The 24712-nt window shown below is 37.8% G+C and overlaps 1 protein-coding gene across 5 annotated transcripts in view; it reads right to left on the minus strand.

The window, feature by feature from the left end:
• Nucleotides 1-24712, minus strand: part of SLC4A4 (solute carrier family 4 member 4) — a 351984-nt gene that overhangs the window by 192549 nt on the left and 134723 nt on the right. For 3 of the 5 annotated variants that reach the window (XM_023253060.2, XM_019829396.3, XM_011281724.4), the window contains exons 4-6: nucleotides 19839-19974; nucleotides 7485-7645; nucleotides 369-548 (exon numbers count right to left, since the gene is read on the minus strand). In XM_023253060.2, the coding sequence (XP_023108828.1) occupies nucleotides 369-548; nucleotides 7485-7645; nucleotides 19839-19974 (477 nt within the window). The remainder of the gene's footprint in view (nucleotides 1-368; nucleotides 549-7484; nucleotides 7646-19838; nucleotides 19975-24712) is intronic. The other 2 variants (XM_019829398.3, XM_019829399.3) reach the window with 1 other exon arrangement.

Below are 24712 nucleotides of genomic sequence, written 5' to 3' on the forward strand. Positions count from 1 at the left end.
CAAACCCCCAAGTCTAAAGCATATTCCTTGATATACTCAAAAATCTACAAGTTTGATGACTCATCTGAAATATTCAGTTGTTTCATCATAGCGTTATTACCAAACCATCTCAGTCAATCAGAATAGATATATATGAAGCAAGCAAGGCATCTTGGCATTTGCAGCCTTAGTAACTGCTGAAATCTTTCCAACAGGACTGCAAACCTGCCCAACTGGATAAAAGTGTCATTAGGAAATGGCAGCGGCATATGAACTTGAGGAAAGAAGAAATATGGTGAAGAGTAAAAACAACAGAGGACACGAGATGAAGTAAAGGTAAGAGATGGAATGAGGTAAAAGAGTGAGGCAAATGCTTGGCCCTGCATTACCATTATCAGGGTTGGTAAACATCCTACTTGCACTGGAGACTGTCTTCCCAATGTCAGCCAGGGATCGAAGGTTGGATTTCTTGGTTTGATGCCGGTGCTTCCGGAGCAAAGTATAGGTCACCTTATCCTTAAGGTCAGGTTTCAATAGGCCTGTCTCAATCTGATGGTCAACAATCATCTCTGATACAAAAAAGAAAAAAAAAAGGCAAAACAAAAACAAAAAGCAAAACTCAGTCACAAGATCACAAAGTTACTTTTTACTCCAACTTTATGGATGTCATCCTCAAATTTTATATCAATATACTATTTTCCAAATTTCCAACTTCCCACTTTATATGAAGGGTAAAGATACAGGACACACAGATTCTAGCATTAATGAGAGAGTTATAAATATTCCACTATGAATTATATGTTTGGAGAGAAAGAATCGTCTTGTCTTTTTTCAATCCCAGTTAATAGTGAATTCACATTAATCACATTCTTCTATGAATAACACACTAAGTCAGTAATTTACATTTTTTCAATTAGGTAAAAAAGAGTAAGATTAGAAAATTCATGTTCTCTATCATAGCAAGTATGCCAGAAATACAAGTGATATTTAAAAAAACTTGCGAATATGCAAAATTTAATGTAGTGACATTATTGAATTTTAGATCTGTTTTCCCAAATCCTTCTGTAATGATATATTTTCCTTAAAATAGGACGAAGTAAAGGAAGACAATACTCTTCCCCATATCAGGTTATGCGAACACTAATTAATCCAATGAAAGAAAGACTAAACTACAAAACTGCCTTTGTCTTTTCTAAGAAGGGAGGCTTATTCTTCTTTTGGATCCAACAAAAGGATTTCCAATATATTCCACTAATCATTTTAAAATTTAACCTGCCCAGAATTTTCTATGAAATTTTCACCTTACTACAAAAAAGTTATAATTTCTATTAGTTCTTGTTTTTAGAATGGCTTTAATTGGAAAAGATAACTGTGTTTCATAGAAACTGCTCCATGGGGAGCTCTGCTAATGGACAAGATTTACTCTAAAGGAAGAAATCCTCTTTCTCACAAGTCAGCACGTTAGCAGCATGGCAGAAATCCAGCCTGGTCACCACAGGCCAACATTTCCTCTGTCCAGAACAGCGCACGGGACAAAACATCACAAGATATGCAGTGGTAGGACATTATCTCACTCACTGTATGCACGTACTGCTTTTGTCCCCTCTCTAGAACCAGAAAGAACTATGGATCCCATGCCTACCTTTTACCTTTTCGGGTATATGAGTGCATCTAGCACACTTCAACATTCTCCGCTTGGGCAAAGTTCTCAGTATAGAAAAGTGAAGAAGAGAAGAAAAGCTCTTCTCTTGCAAAAGACTGACCAAAAATTGATGGGAACTGGAAGGGTAACGCCTCCTAAGCACTGCTGTCTCTTTGAAGTCACAGATGTTCCAGGGGCTCTGCCTGGGCATAACTGCACCACTCAGAGGACCATCTTAATAGCAAGCACTCACAGAACGACCTCACAACCTATAGCTAGAAACTGACAACTTACACAGTATATAATCAACTTAGAAGCCAAGCAGAGGCTGACTCCTGAATTTTCCATTACATGTCTTATACAAATGCCATAAATGTCACATAACACTGGGCCACTTGGTGGGGAGCTTGGGCAAGGCAGGAAGAGTTTCTCCCATAGGAATGTTTTGGTTTGAGAGTGGCCTTTAGCTCTGAGTGGTTTTAACTGTACAAACCCTTCTCAGTGAAACTCTCAGAACTGATCCTATAATTATACAGTTAACCTTCTGTTCCATAGTAAAGTAATTAGGTGCTACTCCTCTACTTTCCCTTTAAGTCTTGTTCACTGCAGAAGGTCCATTTGACAGAAGAACCATAAAAATAAGCAAACGGCCCCAGCGTATTTGTGGCACATGTTATCAAGCTCCTACTCTAATTCCAGGGTTGTGGATTAAAGTGTTTCTTATCTACCCTTCCTGGCAGGGCCTCCCTCTGTGCCTGCCTTCCCTTGTAATCTCAAACCTATCCATATATATGCACAGCCAGCCCTCTGTTACTAATGCCTGGAAATCACCAGTTAGAACAGGTTAAGACATCTGTGTGGCTTATGTCCTTCATTACATTTCCATAAAACAGCCCACATTACAGGGATCTTTTTAAGTACAAACTACAAAACCTTTCAAGGAAAGTGGGGGCAGTAACATTTAACAGCTACACTGAAATTAAGCCTTCAGTGTTCAAAATCCCACAACCACTACCAATTGGGAGGGAGCGTGCCAACCACAGATGATGGCAGAGCTGAAAGAGAACTCAGGAAACACCAAGTTCAGCCTCTTGTCACACAAATTTGGGAAAAGAGGGGGCAAAAGAGGTGACTCGCTCTCAGGAGAAGCCCAACTAGAGGTGCAGCTGCCCAAGTGAAACCAGGTTCTCTGGACTCACACTTTACATCGTTCCCCATATCACACAGTGGTTTTCTCCATTTTAAAAAATAAGCCCTAGGAGCGCCTGGGTGGCTCAGTCGGTTACGTGTCTGACTTCGGCTCAGGTCATGATCTCGCGGTCTGTGAGTTTGAGCCCCGCGTCGGGCTCTGTGCTGACAGCTCAGAACCTGGAGCCTGTTTCAGATTCTGTGTCTCCCTCTCTCTCTCTGCCCCTCCCCTGTTCACGCTCTGTCTCTCTCTGTCTCAAAAATAAATAAAAGCGTTAAAAAAATTTAAAAATAATAAAAATAAAAAAGCCCTAGACCCAAGACAACAGTCAACAAACAAACAAACAAACAAAAACCTGATATATGCACGGGCTTCTGCAAACCAAGAGAATGGTGGTGTTCATGCAACAACAACAACAAAAATAGGCCAAAAGTGATAAACATTTTTTTTAGTTTTATTTATTTATTTTGAGAGACAAGAGAAAGAGCAGAGAGAATGAGCAGACAGAGAGAATGAGAGAATGAGCAGAATGGGGCAGAGAAAGAGAGAGAGAGAAAATCCCAAGCAGGCTCCGCGCTGCCAGCGCAGATCCCGACGTGGGGCTCAAACCCACCAACGGCGAGATCATGACCTGAGTTGAAGTCTAAGAGTCAGATGCTTAACTGACTGAGCCACCCAGGCACCCTGATAAACATTTTCAAATGAAATACAAGGTCCAAGAAACATTAAACTTCAAGACTAACAAAGGTAATTTATAAATATAACCAATTATGAGATTTTACTAATCTACCAAAGTGGCCAAATGTATATATGAATGTGAAAAGTGGGTGCCACAGGGAATATTCCACATCCTGAGGGTGATGGTAATAACTAGTACAACCTTTCTTGAAGGCCACTCAGCAAATACGTGAACAAAACCCTTCCATACATTCAAACTCTCTGAATATTTCACCATTAGAAATCTGTACTAAAAAATAAACAATTTCACGCAACTATAACAAAATGTTCGCTTATTCATTACAATAAAAATGTGAAGGCAACTTAAATGCCCAATAATAGATTATTAAATATTTTGCAGACATCAAAATCAGGTTCACATATATATTTAATCACATGGAAAGAAATTCGTGTTAAGTTTTTAAGTTAAAAAGGGCAGATTAAAGTGTTACAGTATGATCCCATTAGTAAAATAAATTTCATAGGCGTAAACGGAGATGTACAAAAACTGCTGTGAATGGTGGTATTTTGATTTTTGTGTGTTCTATTTTTCTGGATTATTTCACAATGAACATGTATTGCTTTTGTGATAAAAAATACATTGCCATTTTGAAAATCTAAAAGGTGTTAAAAGCAAGGAACGACATGACTAACACATCTGCCAACACGTACAGCCCAGCAATGCCTTTAAATATAAAAACGAGAACTCCAAAAATAGATAGAGCTACATTTTCCTAATCCATTTCCCATCATAATACAATACCTGAAATGGCTTATGATTTTTTTTTAACTTAGGAGGGTAGGAAAATCCTCATGCAGTTGCCTTCATGTGGGAATGACACTCTTTCATTGTAGGACTATAATGATGAGAGTAATAATCAAGCTATCAAAATAATCCATGTAATGTTTTATCCTTTAATTATTTTAAAGGCAAGTATTTTTCTTAGCATTCAAAGGGGTTCTCCATGAAGAAAACAAGGAGAGGTCCTGAGGAGAATCAGAACGAGGCTGAATGCTGTGTGTAAGTATGAGAAGTGACACCTGCTTAAACAGTCACATGGTGATAGCTTTGCACCTGCAGAGGGAGGATGCCTCTCAGAAGCAGGCCACTGAGAAGAAGGAGCAGGTGGACTGCAAAGAAAGATAAAAATCATGCTATTGTTTGTTTGATATAATCACACCCACTATTATTTCTTTCACTTCTCCTTTGTGGAGATAAGGGGAGGAGGGGAGATGCATCTTAGAGACTGAACTGTACATAATTCACAACTTTGAATTATCAGCACAACGCAGAACAAAACAGCGGCTTCACCTTCTGCTAGAAAAGGATGTTTTAATAACCAAATAATGGCAATAATTCTTCAAGTTACTGTGCCATCCTCTGTCATTTAGAGCGAAATTAGGGCGCTTTTTTCTTCATGCTGTTTAACCCTCTGTAATGTTTTGATTCTTTGAGGATTTTTAAATATTTTTTTTCAGCCAGGGACACTCTTCCAAACACACTCTTCCTCCACCCCTGCCAATTTGATCCTTTTCTTCCCCCCTCCCTCCCTTTCTCCCTTCCTCCCTTCCTTCCTTCCCTTCCTCCCTCCCTCCTTTCTTTTGCTGGTAATGTATGTTATTTGCCTCTGGATTGCTTTTCTGTATTATCAGCTCCAGAATGAGTGATGGTACTTCAAAGTGACATGGTGGTGCCTAATTTTACAATTTAATGACAATTTTTAAAAGTAAACAGATGGTGGTTAGGGAAAAAGTCCACAACTGATAATAAAAAGTCATGGAAAACTAAAGTGAGAACATAAAATGCTTAATGAATCTTCCTTAAGTCTAGTGAATACCAGAACCTCTTTCTTTGGCCAGTGGCTAAACAAGGCTCCAATATAATATGGGATTCTGTCTCCAACTGCATGGAAAAGATCAGTCAGTTGCCAAAGATCAGAAGCTCCTTAGGATGGTTCCTTCTAGTACTAAAGATCCTGAAGACAGTTTTATAGAAAAGCCCAAGTTCTACTGTAGGACTTACTTTCTTACTTACTGGAAACTTTCTAGTGACCCTTAAACCATAACACACATTCTCCTCCGAGACTATATATATTGCCTAGCCACAAGTTTAATTCCCATTTTATCCAGCATCTATGCATTCTGACTTATTTTTTCAACTTGTCTAATTTCAGACATCTTTGCTCCAGATTAGTTCTTAAAGTCTGAAAACACAGAAATTGCAGTTCTCACTCAAAAACTGGACGGATTTTTGCTAACCATGATATTTTTTTGAGTAACAATCTCCCTTGCAGCAAAACAAATCACCCAGAAAACCATCCCTTCTGTTTGCTTCTGTCTTTGTAGACAGGCTCTTGTTCCCTGGGTACAAAAATCCAAGATCTCTCCAGATAACCATTTTCAGCCTCACTTGCCTGGTCATATGTGAAAAATTCCACATGCAGCATTATTTCCTACATTATTTTCTAACCTCTGTGGATGTGGATTTGTAACTTATCTCATGTACAAAGTGAGAGATTTGCAAACGTAATTCCAGGGCCTAGAATAGTGTCTGGCATACTGTAGAAGTTCATGCACCACTGCTGAATAAATGCAGGAACTAATTAATTCTGGCCACCCCATATGAAGACATATTTACACTTCCCCCTTCTCCACGTGTACCTTAAAGTGTCTCAGGTTCATGAAAAGTGTGGGACTTCTTTGCAAATGGAGCTAACAAGCTCTCTGAAGAAGAATCAGATACATATACATCAGTAAGATATATGCCTCATTTGACAACTAACCTTTTCTTCCAATACAAATGCTATAGCTTTCCTACTATCTTGCTAAAAAACAACAACAACAGAGATGCCATAGACAAGCCTTTTGGCTACAGATATTCAAAGAAATTTTGTGGTGAGTCTGATATACAAGAATTTTATACTGGTCACTTTCTGTGGGGCCACAATCCATGCTGTCTTCCCCATAATCCCAAATGAGGCACCCTGCAGCCCACTTGGAAAAGTGTAGTCATCCATATAGGTCCAGAGGACATCTAGTTATTGAATTTTCCTGGGAATGACAAACAGAGCCCCTGTATCTCATTTTGAGAAAAACATGATCTTCAGTACCCCTAGATCTGTAGGGTAATAAGGCAGTTTAGGCCAGGCTTTTGTTAGAAAATGAAAACAATTACTACTGTTTGGAATGTAGTGATGTGTGCTCAAGGCGTTCAATGATGAGTTAACATTCACTACACAGCACTAATCGCAAAAGATACCAATGCACCAGGAGGTTCAGTGACTTGCTGGTGGGTGTATAAATGATACTCAGCACCAATGTGACAGGACCAGTCACTAGCCCATGTGGCTAGTACATGCGGCTGCTGGCTCCTTGCTCCCCACAACCTTTCTTACATATAGTTAAAGGATCTTGACTTCCACCTACAAAATTAGTCCCAACCCAGCAACTAGACTATTTTCCTTCTGACATAGGACATAAACCCTATTTTACGGAGGATGAAACTGAGGCCCAGAGAAGCTCAGTGCAATGTCTAAGGTCAGAGTTCTAGAAATCTAGTCTCCATACTTCCAGTCCAATATAACCAAGGATAGGAGCAGGGAGCCTCCATTCTAAATATTAACCTTCCACTAATAAGCGAGGGAAGTGAATGAAGATCTGTACATACACATTTTGATCCCAATAAAAATAATGTGAAAAATTAAAAGCATAAAAGAGAAGACTGAGAAATAAAAACTGGATAGAAACATGCCAAAATGCTAACGATGGCTATGGAGGCACGATGGATGATTTTTTATTTTCTTCTCAATATCTGCCTATATTTTCCAAACCTGCAACAAACCTTACTAGTTTTATAGTATAAAAAAAGAGAGAAAATAAATGTTATAGAATTCAACCGCATTAATGGACACCCATGGACAGGTTGGTAGAGCTAAAAACTTTAAACAACATACTTACCCACCAACTGTGGAAGAGAAGAAGCCTCCCTGTCAAGCATGATGGATCCTTTCTCCATACATGTCCTCAGCTCAAATAAGCTGTGAAGGGACAATGTGGCCACATGGGGCTTGCTCCATCTTTCCCCACCCTGTTCCACTTTTTCTTCAAATTTAATCCACCTAGGAACATGAGATTAGTGAGCAGCAATTAAAAGTATTCTAACCTTCTCTGGAAATAGCTACATCAACCCCTCCATCTCCACCCCCACCAGCACTTCCAAAATGTCTCCTTTGATGGAGTCTTAAAAGCTTATTATATCGTTAATTGCATTACCTTTATGAATACACCAGAGTCATTAGACTGCTCCTTCACATGGCGTTAGAGGGAAAGAAGATAAACCAAAGGGATCTAAGAGCATCCTTGGTTTCCCACCTTTCTATACATAACCATGAAATCCTTAAGAATGATTATTTTACTAGATTTTTAAAATAACATAGGAAAATGTGCATTTCAAAATTCTCCATGAAAGCCTACACTATGTAAAAATAACCACTGTTGTGAGAATTCTGTTGTGACTTCACAAGTCAAGTTTCTATAAGGTGAAATATCAATTATGAACCAGTATTTATCTTAATTATTTGAAAAATATGGTGTATGAAGTGGTCGGATGAATATAAAATTCCCCTTTAATACTTAAAGAGGGCCAGCATGTGTTGCTATGTCTTACTTTGTATTTCTCTGCTGACACATGTTCCCTTCTCATTGAGATTCTAATGGAAGCTTTTCTCTTCAAGTCTGGCTCCACATGTTTAAAAATACACAAGTTCAGTGAACACATCTATTCTGATAATAATAGATCTCCTATAAACCTTAGCAATGGAACAAACAACCCACTGTCTTTCTAAGACTCCTAGATATTTTGATAACTTTGCAATATACAAGCAACTTTTTAAAAGTTTAATGGAAATGAAAGCAAAACACATTTGACCATCTGTATATCCCACATATTACACATACAGACTTTTTCTACACTGGTAAAGGAGAACATGAAAGCATCGTCAGTTTGCTATTCATTATGACCCAAAGAAAAATGCTTCTTTCTCTCAATTCAAACCTTCTGAAAGATATTGAAAAAGATAAAGAGGGGGTTAAAAAAAACTGTTTTTCTACATTCTTCACCCAAAGGTTTAATGATTGAAAAATGTTTTCCTAGAAAAAAACTAAACGCTCACCTAGCACACTAAAGATGAGAACAAAGGGCAGAGATCAGAGGAAGCTCTACATAAGGTATTATTTATAGACTGCTCACCACCCCCCAGAGGAGGAAAAAAAACACATTAGTAGAACCAGGAGTGAAAACAGATCAAGAGATCAACCACAGAGTCAGAGAAAATTTAGAATTTTAATCAAGCCCAATACTCACATGATTCACAAGTATTTTAGCCATATCCAAAGACTCCCTGTCTCTATTCCTCTCAGCAAGTCCCTCCTAGCCAGAGAACTCCCACATGTCAATGGTAACCTTATCTCCAACCTCACCCTCAATTCCAAGACCCTCTCCCTTTCCTCTGTATCCCCCATAAATGTAAACAGTGGAGATTTTTACCTATTTTCCTCACAAGTTAAAAAGCCCACATCACCACTAAAGTTCTAAAACTTCAGAACTGGGCCTTGTTTCTTTCCATAAAAGTAGTTGTGAAACATTCCAAGACAGAATACAAGAACCTTTAATATTCATGTGTATGTGTTGTGTGTGTGTGTAATTAACTTAATAGTTCTTCCCTTAAGTTGCTATTAGTACTACATAAATAGAAAGAATGAAAGAAAAATGACAATTTTACATCACACTCTTATAGAATCCTATGGATTTGCCTAAAAGATAAAAGGTAATTGGGTTATTTCAAAAGTAATCATTTTATAGAGTATATTACATTGGTTAACTTTAGGTATATTATCTTTTCAGGCTTGCTCACACAATCTTTAACTATGTTTGTTGATACGTGTTATATAAATCATACTTACATTTTTAAAATAATTTTGAAAAGGGGATGGAGGGTTGGGTTAAACAGGTGATGGGGATTAAGGAATGCACCTGTCATGATGAGCACAGGGTGATGCATGGAAGTGCTGAATCACTATATTGTACACCTGAAACTAATATAACACTGTATGTTAACTAACTGAAATTAAAATAAAAACTTAAAATAATTTTGAAGAGTATTTTTATTGAAGTATAATTGGCATAAAATATCCTAATAATTTCAGGTGTATATTATAGTGAATCATATTTACATTTGATGTTATGATTTATTACCCAAGCTAAGGCTCTAGTATATTAAAAGACTCCCTAGTATATAAAACCGTGTCAGAATTACATATAAGGATGTTATCTATAGGAGTGATTCCTTGTTTTTATTCCTAAGAGAATTCTTAGTAGCTGAGGGAGAGAATCTTTGGTCATGGGATGTAAACCCAAGATAAATAACAAAAGCCAGCTAGAAACTCAGTAAAGGGGACTCAGTAAAGGGAAGTGTTTTAGACAGCCCTCAATTCCCTCTTATTTTTATTGAATGAGTCCCTCTTCCTATCAGTTGCCATAGATCTGTATTGCCAAATACATACAATGTGACAGTGGCTCTTTTCTGCCATCATTCTCAACTGTCCAAACTATGTAAGTTTATTTTTTTATATGCACCCCTATGTTAATTGCAGCATTATTTATAGTAACCAAGATAATAGAAATTGGGATACATGATACAAGGTACAAATATACATATAATAGTGATATATGATTCTGTACATATGAAACTGTGGTAATATCATATATACATGATATAAATATAATATATAATATATAATGGAACATTATTCATCCATAAAAATAATGAAATCTTGCCATTTGAGACAACATGGATGGACCTCAATAGCACTTTGCTAAGTGAAGTCAGACAGAGATAGACAAATACCATACGATATCTCTTATATCATATGGCATATCTTACCATATGGTATCATATGGTATGATATCTCTTATATGTAGAATCATAAATATATAAATATAAATAAATATAAATATTAATATTAATATAAATAAATAACCAAGCTCATAAATACAGACAATAGATTGGGAGTTGTCAGAGGTGGGAAGTGAAGGATAGGAGAAATGGATGATATAAGTTTAATAAAAATTTCTTAAAACAAACAAAAAAAAAAGGATCAAAACCCGTGCACTCTTTTGTGACCAATCTTTTATTTCACTCCTCTCCACAGTTTGTGTTGTAGGTCACCTGATTAGACTTAAATATGACTTTAAACAAGTTTTAAAAGTACATTTAGAATCATAAATCCCAACCAGCTGGGATTTATGGAATAGCATTAGTCACCCTCCCGGAATACACCAGCCCTTTAGGTCAAGATTTAATCACAAATGAATGAAAATGTAAAATCTCAAAACTAGCCAGTTCCCTAGAATCTATGTTCCTAAGGGATAAGTATGATCTCATAGTTCAGTTTAGCTTCTACTCCACTTTGAGTTCAGTTAAATATTAAATGCTGTGATGATGTCATATCATAGCATAGCTAAGGACATAAGGAAAACTCTAGGATAATGACTATTAAATTCCTTCAAAATCTATTGTTCTGATTGTTCAAGGAATCGAGTATATTTCCAACATATGCCTTCAGACATAAAGTAATAGTTTGCCCATTTAAACAGATTGTTCGCATATAGTTTCATTCCAGAAACTACACATGTTATGTCTATCCTCTTCACATTATCAAGGACAAATTTGGGAAAAAAAAAAAAAAAACTGAAAACTACTCAATTCAAATCAGAACCCATTAAAGAAAAGGCTAGGGCAAAGGTGCCAAAGTTCAGCCTATCCGAATGCCAATGAATTTGTTAAGGTGTCCCAGAACTATGTAATTACATTTTTTAAAAAAAAACAGACATTTTTATTATAAAATGTACTATAAGCTACTATCCACCCTTCATAGTAACTGTGCATAACAATATATTTGCAATAAAGTTTCCTACTTTTCCTTTTGTCTTGGTACTTGACATGTTATAGGAAAATTTATTTCAGAAGTTAGATTTTTAAATGCTTGCAATTACAAAACTGTTGTAACCTTGCAGGAAGAGTTTCTTAGGTAAAGTTTATTTATTCCAAGGTTGGAAGAGAAAGAAGATGAAGAAGATGAAGAAGAAGGAGGAGGAGAAAGTACACTCAGTTGAATGTACTTTGAGTGACTGCCAACCAAACAGTATCTCTCTCGTTTATTGAAGAAAAGAGAAGGCCCACTGGGAATCACTGAATTTTGCAACTTTCCAATCATATGATTAAATGTAATTAAGAAAAGACAAGACCTCTAACTTACATGCATGCCAATTTAACAGTGGAAAATAGATGTGACCTTTGTCCTAGAATATAATCCGACTATATAAGACTATTAAAATAATAAATTTCTTGCTAACTAATAAGTGCCTCATTACACCAAAGAAGCCAAGGCTAGTGTGTATCTGGGATAAATTATGTTTTTAAGGAGACCTCTTAAATTTCTAGATCAACTGTGAAAGTTACTGCAAACAGTATATGTAACTACAATTACACAGATGATTAGATTCCTTTTCCTTCAGCCTTCTTGTTACAGAAGAAATAAACTTGTTCTGAAATGGAATGTTCCAAAGTAATCCAGTAGAGAAAAGACAGAGAAGTCAGTATATACTGGGAAGAGAGCAGTCTCTCTCCACACCCGCATAGTAAGTGCACATATCTATGCTTGATGGCCATGCCCTATAATCAGGTTTTCCAAAGATAGGCTGAGTCAGTATGCCAAGTAGAAACACAAATGGGTGTTCATTTGTGCTGTCCCACTGGAAGTAAAACATCAATACCCTTTTCCTCTGTTGGCTGGCTTTCTTGTTGAAACTTGTGATGGCTTTCCTTTTTACCCAGGTTTGGCAGCAAAAACTGAATCACACTGGGAAACTGGTCTTTAACATATATTCTCATAACAGTGAAGTCCAACATTACCCATATGAATATTCCCTGAAGGAAAACTGAAAGCCAATAACCATTTTTGCAGAGACGTCATTGTCTCAAAGAAATAAAGAATGTGAGGGGTGCCTGGGTGGCTCAGTTGGTTAAGCATCCAGCTTTGGCTCAGGTCATGATCTCACATTTGTGAGTTCAAACCCTATGCCGGGCTCTCTGCTGTTAGTGCAGAGCTTGCTTTAGATCCTCTGTCTCCCTCTCTCTCTGATCCTTCCCCTCCCGCTCCCCCTCGAAAACATGTTCTCTCTCTCTCTCTCTCTCAAAAATAAACATTTAAAAGAAAGAAAGAACTTGGGGTGGTAGGAGATAGCAGTAGCCCTTCTTCCTGGCTTTGGGCCAACACCAAAGGTAGACCATGGCTTATTCTTTTGCCAGTTTGTATCATGAACTTATTAGCTAATGCCTAGCCACCTTGAAAGTCTTAATAATGAGCATAGGGTTCTTCACTAATACCAAATAATCCATTCTAATTACTGCCATATTACTAAAGGTCAGTACTCGAATGACCTAACACTCAGGAATACACGAATACCCTTCAAAAAAGAGTATTCTCTGCATTCCACTGGTCATATACAATTTCTCAGGTCTAATCATTCTATCCTTTGCACAGTCTTCATTTGTGCTCTATGTTAGAAGAACCAGTAAAAATTCAAAGTTTTTAATTTTTAGGAAAGGGAAAAGTAGGGGAAAGATGTTAAAAAAAAAAGGGGGGGGGTGGAAGAGTTGGCTGTGCTTCAAACTTCATATAAAGAAAGACTTCCCTTGTGGCTACTGTGCCTTCCAGAAGTTAAATTGGGATAATTTTCCTACTACTGAAACCATTCTCTTTATTTTCTGAGACACAGAGCTTAACCTGAACTTCCTGACTAATACTGAATATGCTGTAGTGCTGGGAATCCATATAGGATATTTTTGGTCAAATCCAATCATTAGCCAACTAGAAAGTAAAGAGCATTACAAAGGATAGTATTGTGTTTTCTGAGTGTATGGGCTCACAGTAGAAACTGCATTAAGCTAGAGAAGTCTAGTGGGTTAGTTCTCTATGGAATAAAGTAAGTCTATGAATTGGGGTCTCCACAGAAGGCAAAGATCTCAATTTTATAAGTCAGCCAGAAAAATATTCATAGAACATTTTCAGATATAAAATGAATCCCTTCTAAATACTAAACTTTTATTAGTCTGAGACATTTGAGAGCTTTTAATGGAGGAAAATCTCCTATCACATCTGGAAACTGGACATCATAAATGGTGGTCAGAAATTACTGCAAAAACATTCTGAAGCAGAAAATGTTCCAAGAACTAAAGATTACTAAAAATCTGAATCATTTCTGGAGGTACAATCACCTTCCAGCCTCCCAACAGGATCTGGGTGGAGCGGACTACTAAGAATCAAGGTACTATTTCTCCATTCCTTCATTCTGTTAGAACATATTTCTTGACTATGGATAGTATCCCAGGTAGTTGTAGACTAGAAATATAGTGGTGAACAAAAAAAAAAAAAAAAAAAAAAATTCCTGCCCTCGTAGAACTTTAATTTTATTGGGAAGAGAAAATAATAAGATATGCAATATGCTAAATGGTGGTAAGTGCCAAGGACAAAATAACAGAGGATGGAGGTTATGGAGTGTTGGGGGAAGGTTTCAACTTTAGATGGGGTAGCCACTGAGAAGATAATATTTGAATAAATACCTGAAGGAGGTGAGGAAATGAGCCATGTAGATAACTGGGGTTGCAGCAAGGTGAGCACTTCAGACAGAGAGAACAGCAAGTGTGATGTCCCTGACACAGGAACATGACTGGACAGCGAGTGAACAGGGGAGAGAAGCAGGAGATGAGGTCAAAGATATCATTGTGGATTGTTCATGAGGGAGATAAGGGCAGGTGCAAAGAGATGGACTAATTAGGAAGCATGTGCAGTAATCTAGATGAGAAATGATGGTGGCTAGGACCTGGGTTGCGGCAGTGCTGAATGTGAGATGTGGTGAGATTCTGAGTATCTCGATATCTTGGAGGGTAAAATTAATAGGAGTTGCCAACGGATCAAGTAAGGGGTGTAGAGAAAGACAGAAGACAAGGAAGACTCCAATGTTTCCGGCTTGGGTAACTAGAAGAATGGAGTTGTTCACTGCAGTGCAAAACTCTGTAGGAGAAGCAGATCTGAGGCAGGAAGATTAGCAGCTCAATATTAGACACGTTATTTTGAGAAGGGGATTAGCCATCCAATTAGTTGTTTTCAGTCATATAAGGAAAGAATCTGGGCTAGAGAACTTAAGGCAGATGGCATCAGCATACTGATGAATTAGTTTGAAACTTAAACATAGGTCCTCTTCTGAGTTTTATCAATGGTGTGCTAGGTACCTTGGGTCTGTCATTCAGCTGTTCATCAGTCAGAAAGAGAAGACATCACAGAACTCCAACTTTGGTCAAGTAATATTTCTAAGAAAGTATTATATTTAGAACAGTTGTTTCTAAAGACAATCGGTTCTCAACTAATCACACTTAAAAAAATATGACTGAGCACCTATTATGGTACCAGGCACAGTGAGGCACTGGGAATACAGTAGTGAAAGATAGACATGGTGGTCCCTGCTTTCAGATGAATTGGTGTAATGAAGAAGACAAAATGTAAACAATAATATCATATCTACATTTAATTAACCAATAGTGAGGCGTCTGGGTGGCTCAGTCAGTTAAGCATCTGACTCTTGATTTCGGTTCAAATTATGATCTCACAGTTCATGAGATCCAGCCCCATGTCTGGCTCTGTGCTGACAGTGCAGAGCCTGCTTGGAATCCTCTCTCTCCGCCACTCCACTGCTCATGCATGCGTTTTCTCTCTTTCTCTCTCTGTCTCTCTGTCTCTCTCTCTCCCTCAAAATAAATAAATAAGCATTTTTAAAAAATTAACCAATATTAATTGTGGCAAGTCCTATACAGAAGTTATAGAGTATAGGGGCACCTGGGTGGCTCAGACAGTTAAGCATCTGACTTCGGCTCAGGTCATGATTTCACAGCTTGTTGGTTAGAGCCCCACGTTGGATTCTGTGCTGACAGCTCAGACCCTGCAGCCTGCTTCAGATTCTGCATCTCCCTTGCTCTCGCTGCCCCTCCTCCATTCACGCTCTGTGTGTGTGTCTCTCAAAACTAAACATTAAAAACAATGTAAAGAAGTTATAGAGTGTAGACTAGTGTAAGTCTATTTCTTCCTGGAAAGCACCCCCCTCCCACCAACAACACATGGTGTACTCCCACCACACATTCTCTCCAGCAGTACAGTCTCTCAGGGACTGATGACATCACCCAAAATGACACCTGTGTTCTCAAGGAAATAAGTCCTTAAAGATGGTAAAGTATTCAAAATTATCTGAATCTTTAAGAATCTTAAACGAAAGTACAGTGTCCATTTCACTTAACGTTGAATTACCTACACAGTGAACTGTTACCTCCTCCTTTCTGAGACCAGAGGTCATATAAAATAGAGCCTGTCTTTGACTGAAAGAAAAAGCAGAAAGCTACACCTGAAGTCTACTCTCTGATAGGTACTCACACAGGAATTTCAAGATGAGAATAAGAATAACAGTAGCTCTTCTGGTCACAACTGACTATACCAGTATACACACAGGGATGGAATTGTAGAGCTATGAGATATGCATGAAGTTAGAGAGGTGCAACGCAGTATCACCCTCAGTTGATACAACAGAGCACTCAAGCTCGGGAAGACTCCATGAGTACATGACTGGCCCAAAGCTAAGTAGCCCATTAGCACCAAAGGTAAGACTAGACCAAAATCTCCCCAACACTTAATTCAGGCTGCGCCAGTACAATTCTTACTATGTTTTTTTTTCTCCTAGAAAGAAGGAAAAGAAAAAATTAAATGGAGATACTAGTAAAAGGTTCCAATTTGAAGGCCTTCTTTTGGAGGATGTTTTATGAACCCAAGGTTTATGTAGGACTTTTAATACCCAGGTTATAGGTACTGAGAGAAAGGAATGAGAGAGAGTTACTGTATCATGGAAAGAGGTCCTGAAAAACCAAGAATGAAGAGCTTCAACAGGGAGCGTAAGAGGTGGAGAAGTAGAAATGTGCTACAGGCAGCTTTTTAATAAGGAGAAAATATTAACAGAAGAGTTCAAACAAGCACACTTGCTTTAAGTGTCTGTATGTTAGAAAGACAGTTATCCAGCAAATGGAAAATAACATACTTAAGATGAGGTCTCTTTCCTTAATGCTACTAGGAGGGCCAGGAGCAAAATGTAATGATTTTTTTTTTCTGAGCACAGTTTAAATTATGGAAGATAAGAGATCATCCATGGATTCTACTCTACTTTTTTTTTTCTACTGAATTTTTTTTAAAGCAGATTGTTTCCACATGGATAAACTACCTAGAAATTCTTGGTGAGAAATAAAAGCTTCTCTACCATTATCAAATGAATTAATTTATAAAGCTTTTCTACTATTAAAAATCCTAAATGGCTGAAGACATTCAAAAGTACTTTACAACAGGGGCGCCTGGTTAAGTGTCCGACTTTGGCTCAGGTCATGATCTCACAGTTTGTGAGTTCAAGCCCTGCATCGGGCTCTGTGCTGACGGCTCAGAGCCTGGAGCCTGCTTCAGATTTGGTGTCTCCTCTCTCTACCCAACTTGTGCTCTGTCTCTCTCTGTCTCTCAAAAAATAAATGTAAAAAATTTTTTTAAAAAAGTACTTTACAACAGAAATAATAAATCCATAAACCTACAGAGCACAAGTCTCAGTAACTAAACAAAAATTACCAAAAAAATCCAGTGAACTTGATGAACACTTGATTACAAATGATATGATGCATGAAGCTTTTAAGACATGCCCCAGAAATAAGGTGCCTGGCTGGCTCAGTCAGAAGAGCATGGGACTCTAGATCTTGGGGTCATGAGTTCTAGCCCCATATTGGGTGCAGACCCCAGAAAATAAATGTTCTTCCTTTAACTCCCAAAAGAACCTCATCCAGTAAAGGAAAGACTATTGGGTTAGTGGTTCTTTATATCTCATCAACTTTTACTGATCATAGATGATAAAAAATATATTTCTTTCTGATTCTAGAATGACCTAACAAGAACCAGAACAGCAGACATAAATCTCTTTTCCATCTACATCTGTAGAAGACTTTCACTTATTTTGCTTTTTTTTAAACCCAAAGCCCCAGTGAAGAAATGGGCAGAAAACATGAATAGACACTTCTCTAAAGAAGACATCCGGATGGCCAACAGGCACATGAAAAGATGTTCAGCGTCGCTCCTTATCAGGGAAATACAAATCAAAACCACACTCAGGTATCACCTCACGCCAGTCAGAGTGGCCAAAATGAACAAATCAGGAGACTATAGATGCTGGAGAGGATGTGGAGAAACGGGAATCTTCTTGCACTGTTGGTGGGAATGCAAATCGGTGCAGCCGCTCTGGAAAGCAGTGTGGAGGTTCCTCAGAAAATTAAAAATAGACCTACCCTATGACCCAGCAATAGCACTGCTAGGAATTTACCCAAGGGATACAGGAGTACTGATGCATAGGGGCACTTGTACCCCAATGTTTATAGCAGCACTCTCAACAATAGCCAAATTATGGAAAGAGCCTAAATGTCCATCAACTGATGAATGGATAAAGAAATTGTGGTTTCTATACACAATGGAATGCTACGTGGCAATGAGAAAAAATGAAATATGGCCTTTTGTAGAAACGTGGATGGAACTGGAGAGTGTGATGCTAAGTGAAACAAGCCATACAGAGAAAGACAGATACCATATGGTTTCACTCTTATGTGGATCCTGAGAAACTTAACAGGAACCCATGGGGGAGGGGAAGGAAAAAAAAAAAAAAAAGAGGTTAGAGTGGGAGAGAGCCAAAGCATAAGAGACTGTTAAAAACTGAGAACAAACTGAGGGTTGATGGGGGGTGGGTGGGAGGAGAGGGTGGGTGATGGGTATTGAGGAGGGCACATTTTGGGATGAGCACTGGGTGTTGTATGGAAACCAATTTGTCAATAAATTTCATATAAAAAATAAATAAATAAATAAATAAATAAATAAATAAATAAATAAATAAATAAATAGATTATGAAAAGCTGAAAAAAAATAAATAAATAAACCCAAAGCCATGATAATGATTTGACCTGCCTCACTTCTGATTATACTGAACACACTTGAGACTCTTCAGTAAGATACAGTGACCTATGTGTGAGCTTCTTTTGCTCACTTCTTTTTTCCCAGTACTTCATGAGTGCCTGACATATACTATGCATTCAAAAAAACACGGGCTGAAGTTAACTGATTTGAATTAAATTACAGACTATAAAAGGCATGTCTTAACAATATTTTTCTTGTGAAAGTGAAATATATTGAATCTCCATGTGACTATGACAGTGAGAGACCAATAACTGCATTATATCTAAGTTTTTATATTATATAATTGCTGTATATCCTAGAATTACAGCGTGGAGAATATAACGGAGTCTACATCCAGAAAAAAAGTAAAGCTCTATTATCATGAGACAAATGAAGCCTTAGATGTATCGGTAGTGCTTAACAATTTACAAAATATTTCCATATGTATACACGTATATAGACATGTATATAAATATCCATGCTATAATTAGACAAATATTAAGTAGTATTACACTTACATATATTATCTATCTTACATTGCGTTCATATATATTATATGTAGTAGATCATTTTATTGATGATGAAATCAAAGTTCTGAGAAACTGAGTACTGGGCAGCTAACAGGTGAGAAATCTGAAATTGAACTCAGGTCTCTAAACTTCCAATTCGAGTGAACGTTCTACTTGGCTTTTTGTTGGATACTTAAAAGATAATATATTTTCACTTGGAATAATGGCAAGTTTGTGGATAAACAGTCATTGTCTTTGCAACCTCCCTCCTAACTGGGAATAGACAAAAAAATCAGACGTGATTTCACAAGATACCCTAGCATGTGGAGACTGTGGACACATATCTCTAGCCTATCATGTTAGGGTGCTTGAGTTTATCTAAGACACTTTACTATTAAACAGTATACGAATGGAGGTTTACTTCTAATTCCTTATAAAGGTTAAAACTGTAACAACACGAATCAATGAAACAATGTTCCAGCAGTGAAATAAAGGGTGTCCTGCATCCACATCAATACAAAAGAGAATTAAAAGAATCCTTTCATTCCTTAACCCAGCCAACATGATGCTCATCAGTTATTCCAAGTGTGAAGGAGAGAGAAAGATGCTCACGGACAACAATCTTGCCCTGCATTTGATTCCCCAGGTCAGCAGTGCACAGCGAGCCAAGCCTCACCTTGCTGTCTCCTTCCACTCCATCTCCTGCCCATCCACAGCCAGAAGCTCATCCAGTTCGGTGAAGAGTTGAGGGGGTGCGGGGCTGTCATCCTCCTCACCCAAGATGAATCGGATACGTTCTGCAGCAGGAGAGACTGCGGAAGTGAAAATACTGCGGTTAAACACTGGCTGGACAACCCTGAGGAAAGTGTAGCTTCGAGCTCTTCCTCTGTCCCCAAGGCTATTGGACTTCCCAGCCATGTTTTCCGTGGACATCCTCCTTGCTGGGCCTCCCTTATCCCCAACCTAAAGACAGAAAGAACTCAAAGCCCTTCTCTGTTCCTTCAGTCCTAAGCTGTATCTCAGCTTGCCACCGCTCTCCAGGACAGGGCTCCGGTTCTGTGTGGAGTGTCACAAAGAACCTTTAGCCCTCAGATGAGCTGAGGTCCAACCACATGACCTTCCCTCCTTCCCCACTTATGACCCATCCAAAATTAGTAGACAGAAACCAGCCTGAGCCAATCACTTCTTCTACAGCAATGGGAGGGGGCAACAGAGCACTCCAATCCTGAGTTACCCCAGGCCCTTGCCTCCCACCCACCCTCCCTCTGTCCAATGCCTAAAGCTCATGCCCTCACAGGATCCTTGCTGCCCGTAACTTGCTAAGTGCAAAGTTGATGAGGGAATATTTAACAAGATGGGACCTCTTCTTTACATAATGGCAGTACCCAAAAATGTTTAGTCACACTTCAATACACTTGAAAAACAAGCCCAAGTAAACTATTGTACACCTGAGGAAAAAAACTTTTCTGACACACTCAAGCACATAATTGAATGCCCTACTAGCTCCTTTTGACCCTATCTCCTGAAAATCTTGTAACAAAAAATTAACTAGAACTTCCCTCAGGTTGTGGTTAATTTTCCCTTTTTTTTTTTAAAGGAAAACATCTGAAAACTGATGGCCATATTACAAAACTAAGGCACAGAGATACTCTTTAAAATCCCTGGGTAAAGCCAAGAATGGTATATCCATGTGAATGTAGTCCAGGTACACAGATACATGTGTGTGTATGCGCGCGCACACACACACACACACACACACACACACATACACAAGATTGCAGAAATATATGTACTCAATAAAAAAAGAAAATTCTTACCATCTGAAAACTACTATAATAGGACAGGATGCAATGCCACAGATCAGAAAATACTACAAATAAACTCATGGAAAATATTCAACCTAACTAGTCATCAAAACTAATTATGAAAGTAATGAGGTGTCTGGGTGGCTCAGTCAGTTAAGCATCCAATTCTTGATTTTGGTTCAGGTCATGATTTCATGGTCATGATCAAGCCCCACATCAGGCTCCACGCTGTCAGTACAGAGCCTGCTTGGGATTCTCTCTCTCTCCCTCTCTCTCTCTGCCCTTCCCCTGCATGCTCTCTCTCTCAAAATAGAATAGAATAGAATAGAATAGAATAGAATAGAATAGAATAGAATAGAATAGAATAGATGTTTTACCTATGAAAATGGCAAATATTTTCAAAAATGATCATCCCAATGTTGCCAGAGATTTAGAACATGTACACCAGCACCTCTCAGTTTATGTCACTGGTAGAAGCCTAAATGGGAATATCTCTCTGAAGGGAAATTTAAAAGGATATGAAAATGTTTTAAAAGTATATATATCACGTGAGCCAGTAATGCTACCACTAAAAAGACATTCATTCCGAGTAATAGTTGTTATCTCAAAGACTGAGGTATCCACTGCAACACTGTTGATAACTGTGAAAAATAAAAGCCTAAATGTCCAAAAAGGATTGGTTAAATAAACTGTATTACAACTATCCAATAAATTACCATGTAGTTATAAAACATGAAGTCAAGATTATTTTTTGACATATATACAAGATTAAATGAAAAATAAAATTGCAAAATCATGCAAATAAAGTGATCCCACTTTAGTAAAGAAAAAAATACAAATATATCCACAAAATAAAGTCCGGAATTGAGAGAGCCCTCACTCTTCATGGTTCCAGTGTGTGTGAATTCCAGGCACCACCATTTAGTTAAAGAACACCAGTCCCCCAATAATACAGTTCAAATTTCAGTTATCATAGTGTATTAACTGTGAGTAATTGCACAAAGGACGAATTTCACTGCTAGCTCTTCAGTCCATAAGTTACTATGTAAATAACATATATACATCATGATCAGTGACCAATCATAATGCTTTTTGCAAAGTCTGCCAGTGATTGGTCACTGGCCATCTGGTACCCAGTTCATATGCAGGCAGCAAAGTGTGTATCTGTGTTGCCTTCCTACCTTTCAATGATAAATTCATATAATATAAATAACCAAAAGAGGGAAGTAGCCAAAAGAGATGAAAGTCGAGTACAGACAAAAAGTGATATGGTAGAAATGAAATCTGTGTAAATGTAAAAGGGGTTACAGAAGACAGAACACTGCTCATGGGGAGGTTGACAATGCTGCCAATCGACATGTGAGAGAATCTAGACACACAGTCAAAAGGCGCACAGCGCAGCACACAAACTTCACAATGTAAATAACGAAAGTGGCTGAACCAAAACAATAAAGATGTCCCAGAGGAAGTGATGCTAGCAAAACAGAAAACAAACAAAAAACCCACACACATAAAAAAAAAAAAAAAAAAAAAAACTCACATTAAAGGAACTCTCAGAGACATTTCTTGACATGGAAAGCAAAAAGGAGAAAATGTTGGAAGCGGATCCAAACTTAGAGAGGAGTATGCAATTCGGTTGGGAACAGAAAAGATGCTTGCTTCATATCATAAGTTGTACAATGGGATGAAGGCAAGCCTATTCAAACTACTTCTGAGAAGATTTTAAGAAGAAACAAAACACTTTAATCTCAATGCTTCTGATGACTTAGAGTGTGCTAAATATTACTTTTACTATTTTTTTCATTTTCCTATATCTTTATAACAAACAGCAAGAGAGATTTCAATTTTGACACGGCAAAATTTTTTAAAGGTCAAAGAAAAATAGTAGCTTTTCTCATTGATTATTAGGATTGTTTTGCATTAACTTCAGCTTGAATAGTCATATTTATGGCCTCGCACTACCACGCAAAGCAAGGACGGCCTATATATACAACTTTTAAATGTTATACAGTTTATTTCTAGGGCTTCTATTTTCTTCCTTTCACTTTTCTATCTGTTCTGCAGTGTGCACAATTCATTCATGCATTCATTCAGCAGTATTTATGGAGTACTGTCTTTGCTCTAAATAGGCTTAGTTTCAGGCTCTGAAGATAAAGGAAAAAACTTGACAAGATCCTTGTTCTTATCAAGTTTAGATCTCTAGAAAGGGATGCAAACATTAACTAATTAATTGTTCAGTGAATAATTAGTTGCTTAAATGAATGAATAAATTAGTACATAAACCAAAAAAAATATATCTGCAGACTGTTCTGTGTTTGTGGAACATTCAAATAAGATAGTTGGATATATATTAATATAAGATACAATATATTTAATTTCAGTAATTAGAGAAAAAATGACTGTGAAATTTCTTAACATCTCTGTGAGAAACAAAAATGAAAGTTGCAGAACTTTTACGTAAAAAGACTTGCAATGCCTTTCCAACCAAGAAATGGAAAGTGTAATCATTCTAGAGAATCATGGAAGTCATGAAAGAAATGATGGGGGTGGGTAAGAAGTGATGAGTACAATTTGGAATCTGTCTAAGACTTCAGACTACTAAAAATGTGGTTATACAATAGTGGTTCTGAAACAGACAATCAGAGATTTGATGGACTTTTCATCAACGTTCAACATCAAAGATTGCTGAGGTAGAACTAGCTTTTGGAAAGGAAAAATGTACATTTAGAGGATCAATTTTTTTGTTCATTTCTAAAAACGTGATGTTAGTCCCCACCTCTAACAGAGAAGAATAAATCTTTCTCCTCATTAGAAAAGAGACTCTACCTGCAGAGCCACAGCACATATCTCTGCTCAGCTCTGATCCAAGGAGCAGTACTCTGAGATCCAGGATCCTCAAATTAGGAAAGCACAACTCACTGCTTATCAGACAGACTTAGCTGTGGCTTCCACACACTGGAATGGAAGAAGGCTGTGACATTACTACCAGTTCACACTCTCTGGGTCTCATGTGTAACTTGTCTTATGTACTAAGCACAGCTTCTGAATGACCAGTATAACAATCCCCTTTGGGATAAAATTCCAAAATCTTGTGTCATAAACTCGCTTGATACTCCAGTAAGTTTCTTTCCTCAGTTGCTCCCCTAAGGTTCCCCAGAAATTAGAAGAGGCCACAGCAATTGTACTGTGAATACAGACCTATGGGAAGGGCATACTCTGTAGCCAGCAAATACCCTTCCCCATTCTAACATCATTCTTAACATAAAGATATGCAGAATGAGAGTCTCCCTAATGAAGGATGTCAGGTATTCATTTTTTCCCCATAACTTTTAATCAAATAGGGAAATGAGCTAAATAGAAGACATAGCATTGAGATTAAGCATATAGACTCTGGAACCAAACTACCTAGGTTTGGAGCCAAACTCTGCTACTTTTATGCTGTATGACCTGAGACAAGTTAATTACCCTTTCTGTGTCTCAAGTTCCCCACCTGAAAAACAGGATGGTGATGATCATTATAGAGGCTAAAATACAAGGTTTAAATTAGTTTGAAAATTGCCAGCCCTTACCAGCAAAACCTGACTAGCTTCTAAGAAAGAAAGTACTCACAGATATTGGCCCTAAGAGCCCCTATATGTTGAAAATATATAAGGTAGGAAAGAAAAAGGCCAAAAGTTCTGCAAGTGTTACTTCAGTGAATTTAGTAGCTTTGGTAATGAGAACATAAAGGTGTACCTTTCTGGGA

Source organism: Felis catus, chromosome B1 (assembly GCF_018350175.1).
Source record: "Felis catus isolate Fca126 chromosome B1, F.catus_Fca126_mat1.0, whole genome shotgun sequence".
Lineage (NCBI taxonomy): Eukaryota > Metazoa > Chordata > Mammalia > Carnivora > Felidae > Felis > Felis catus.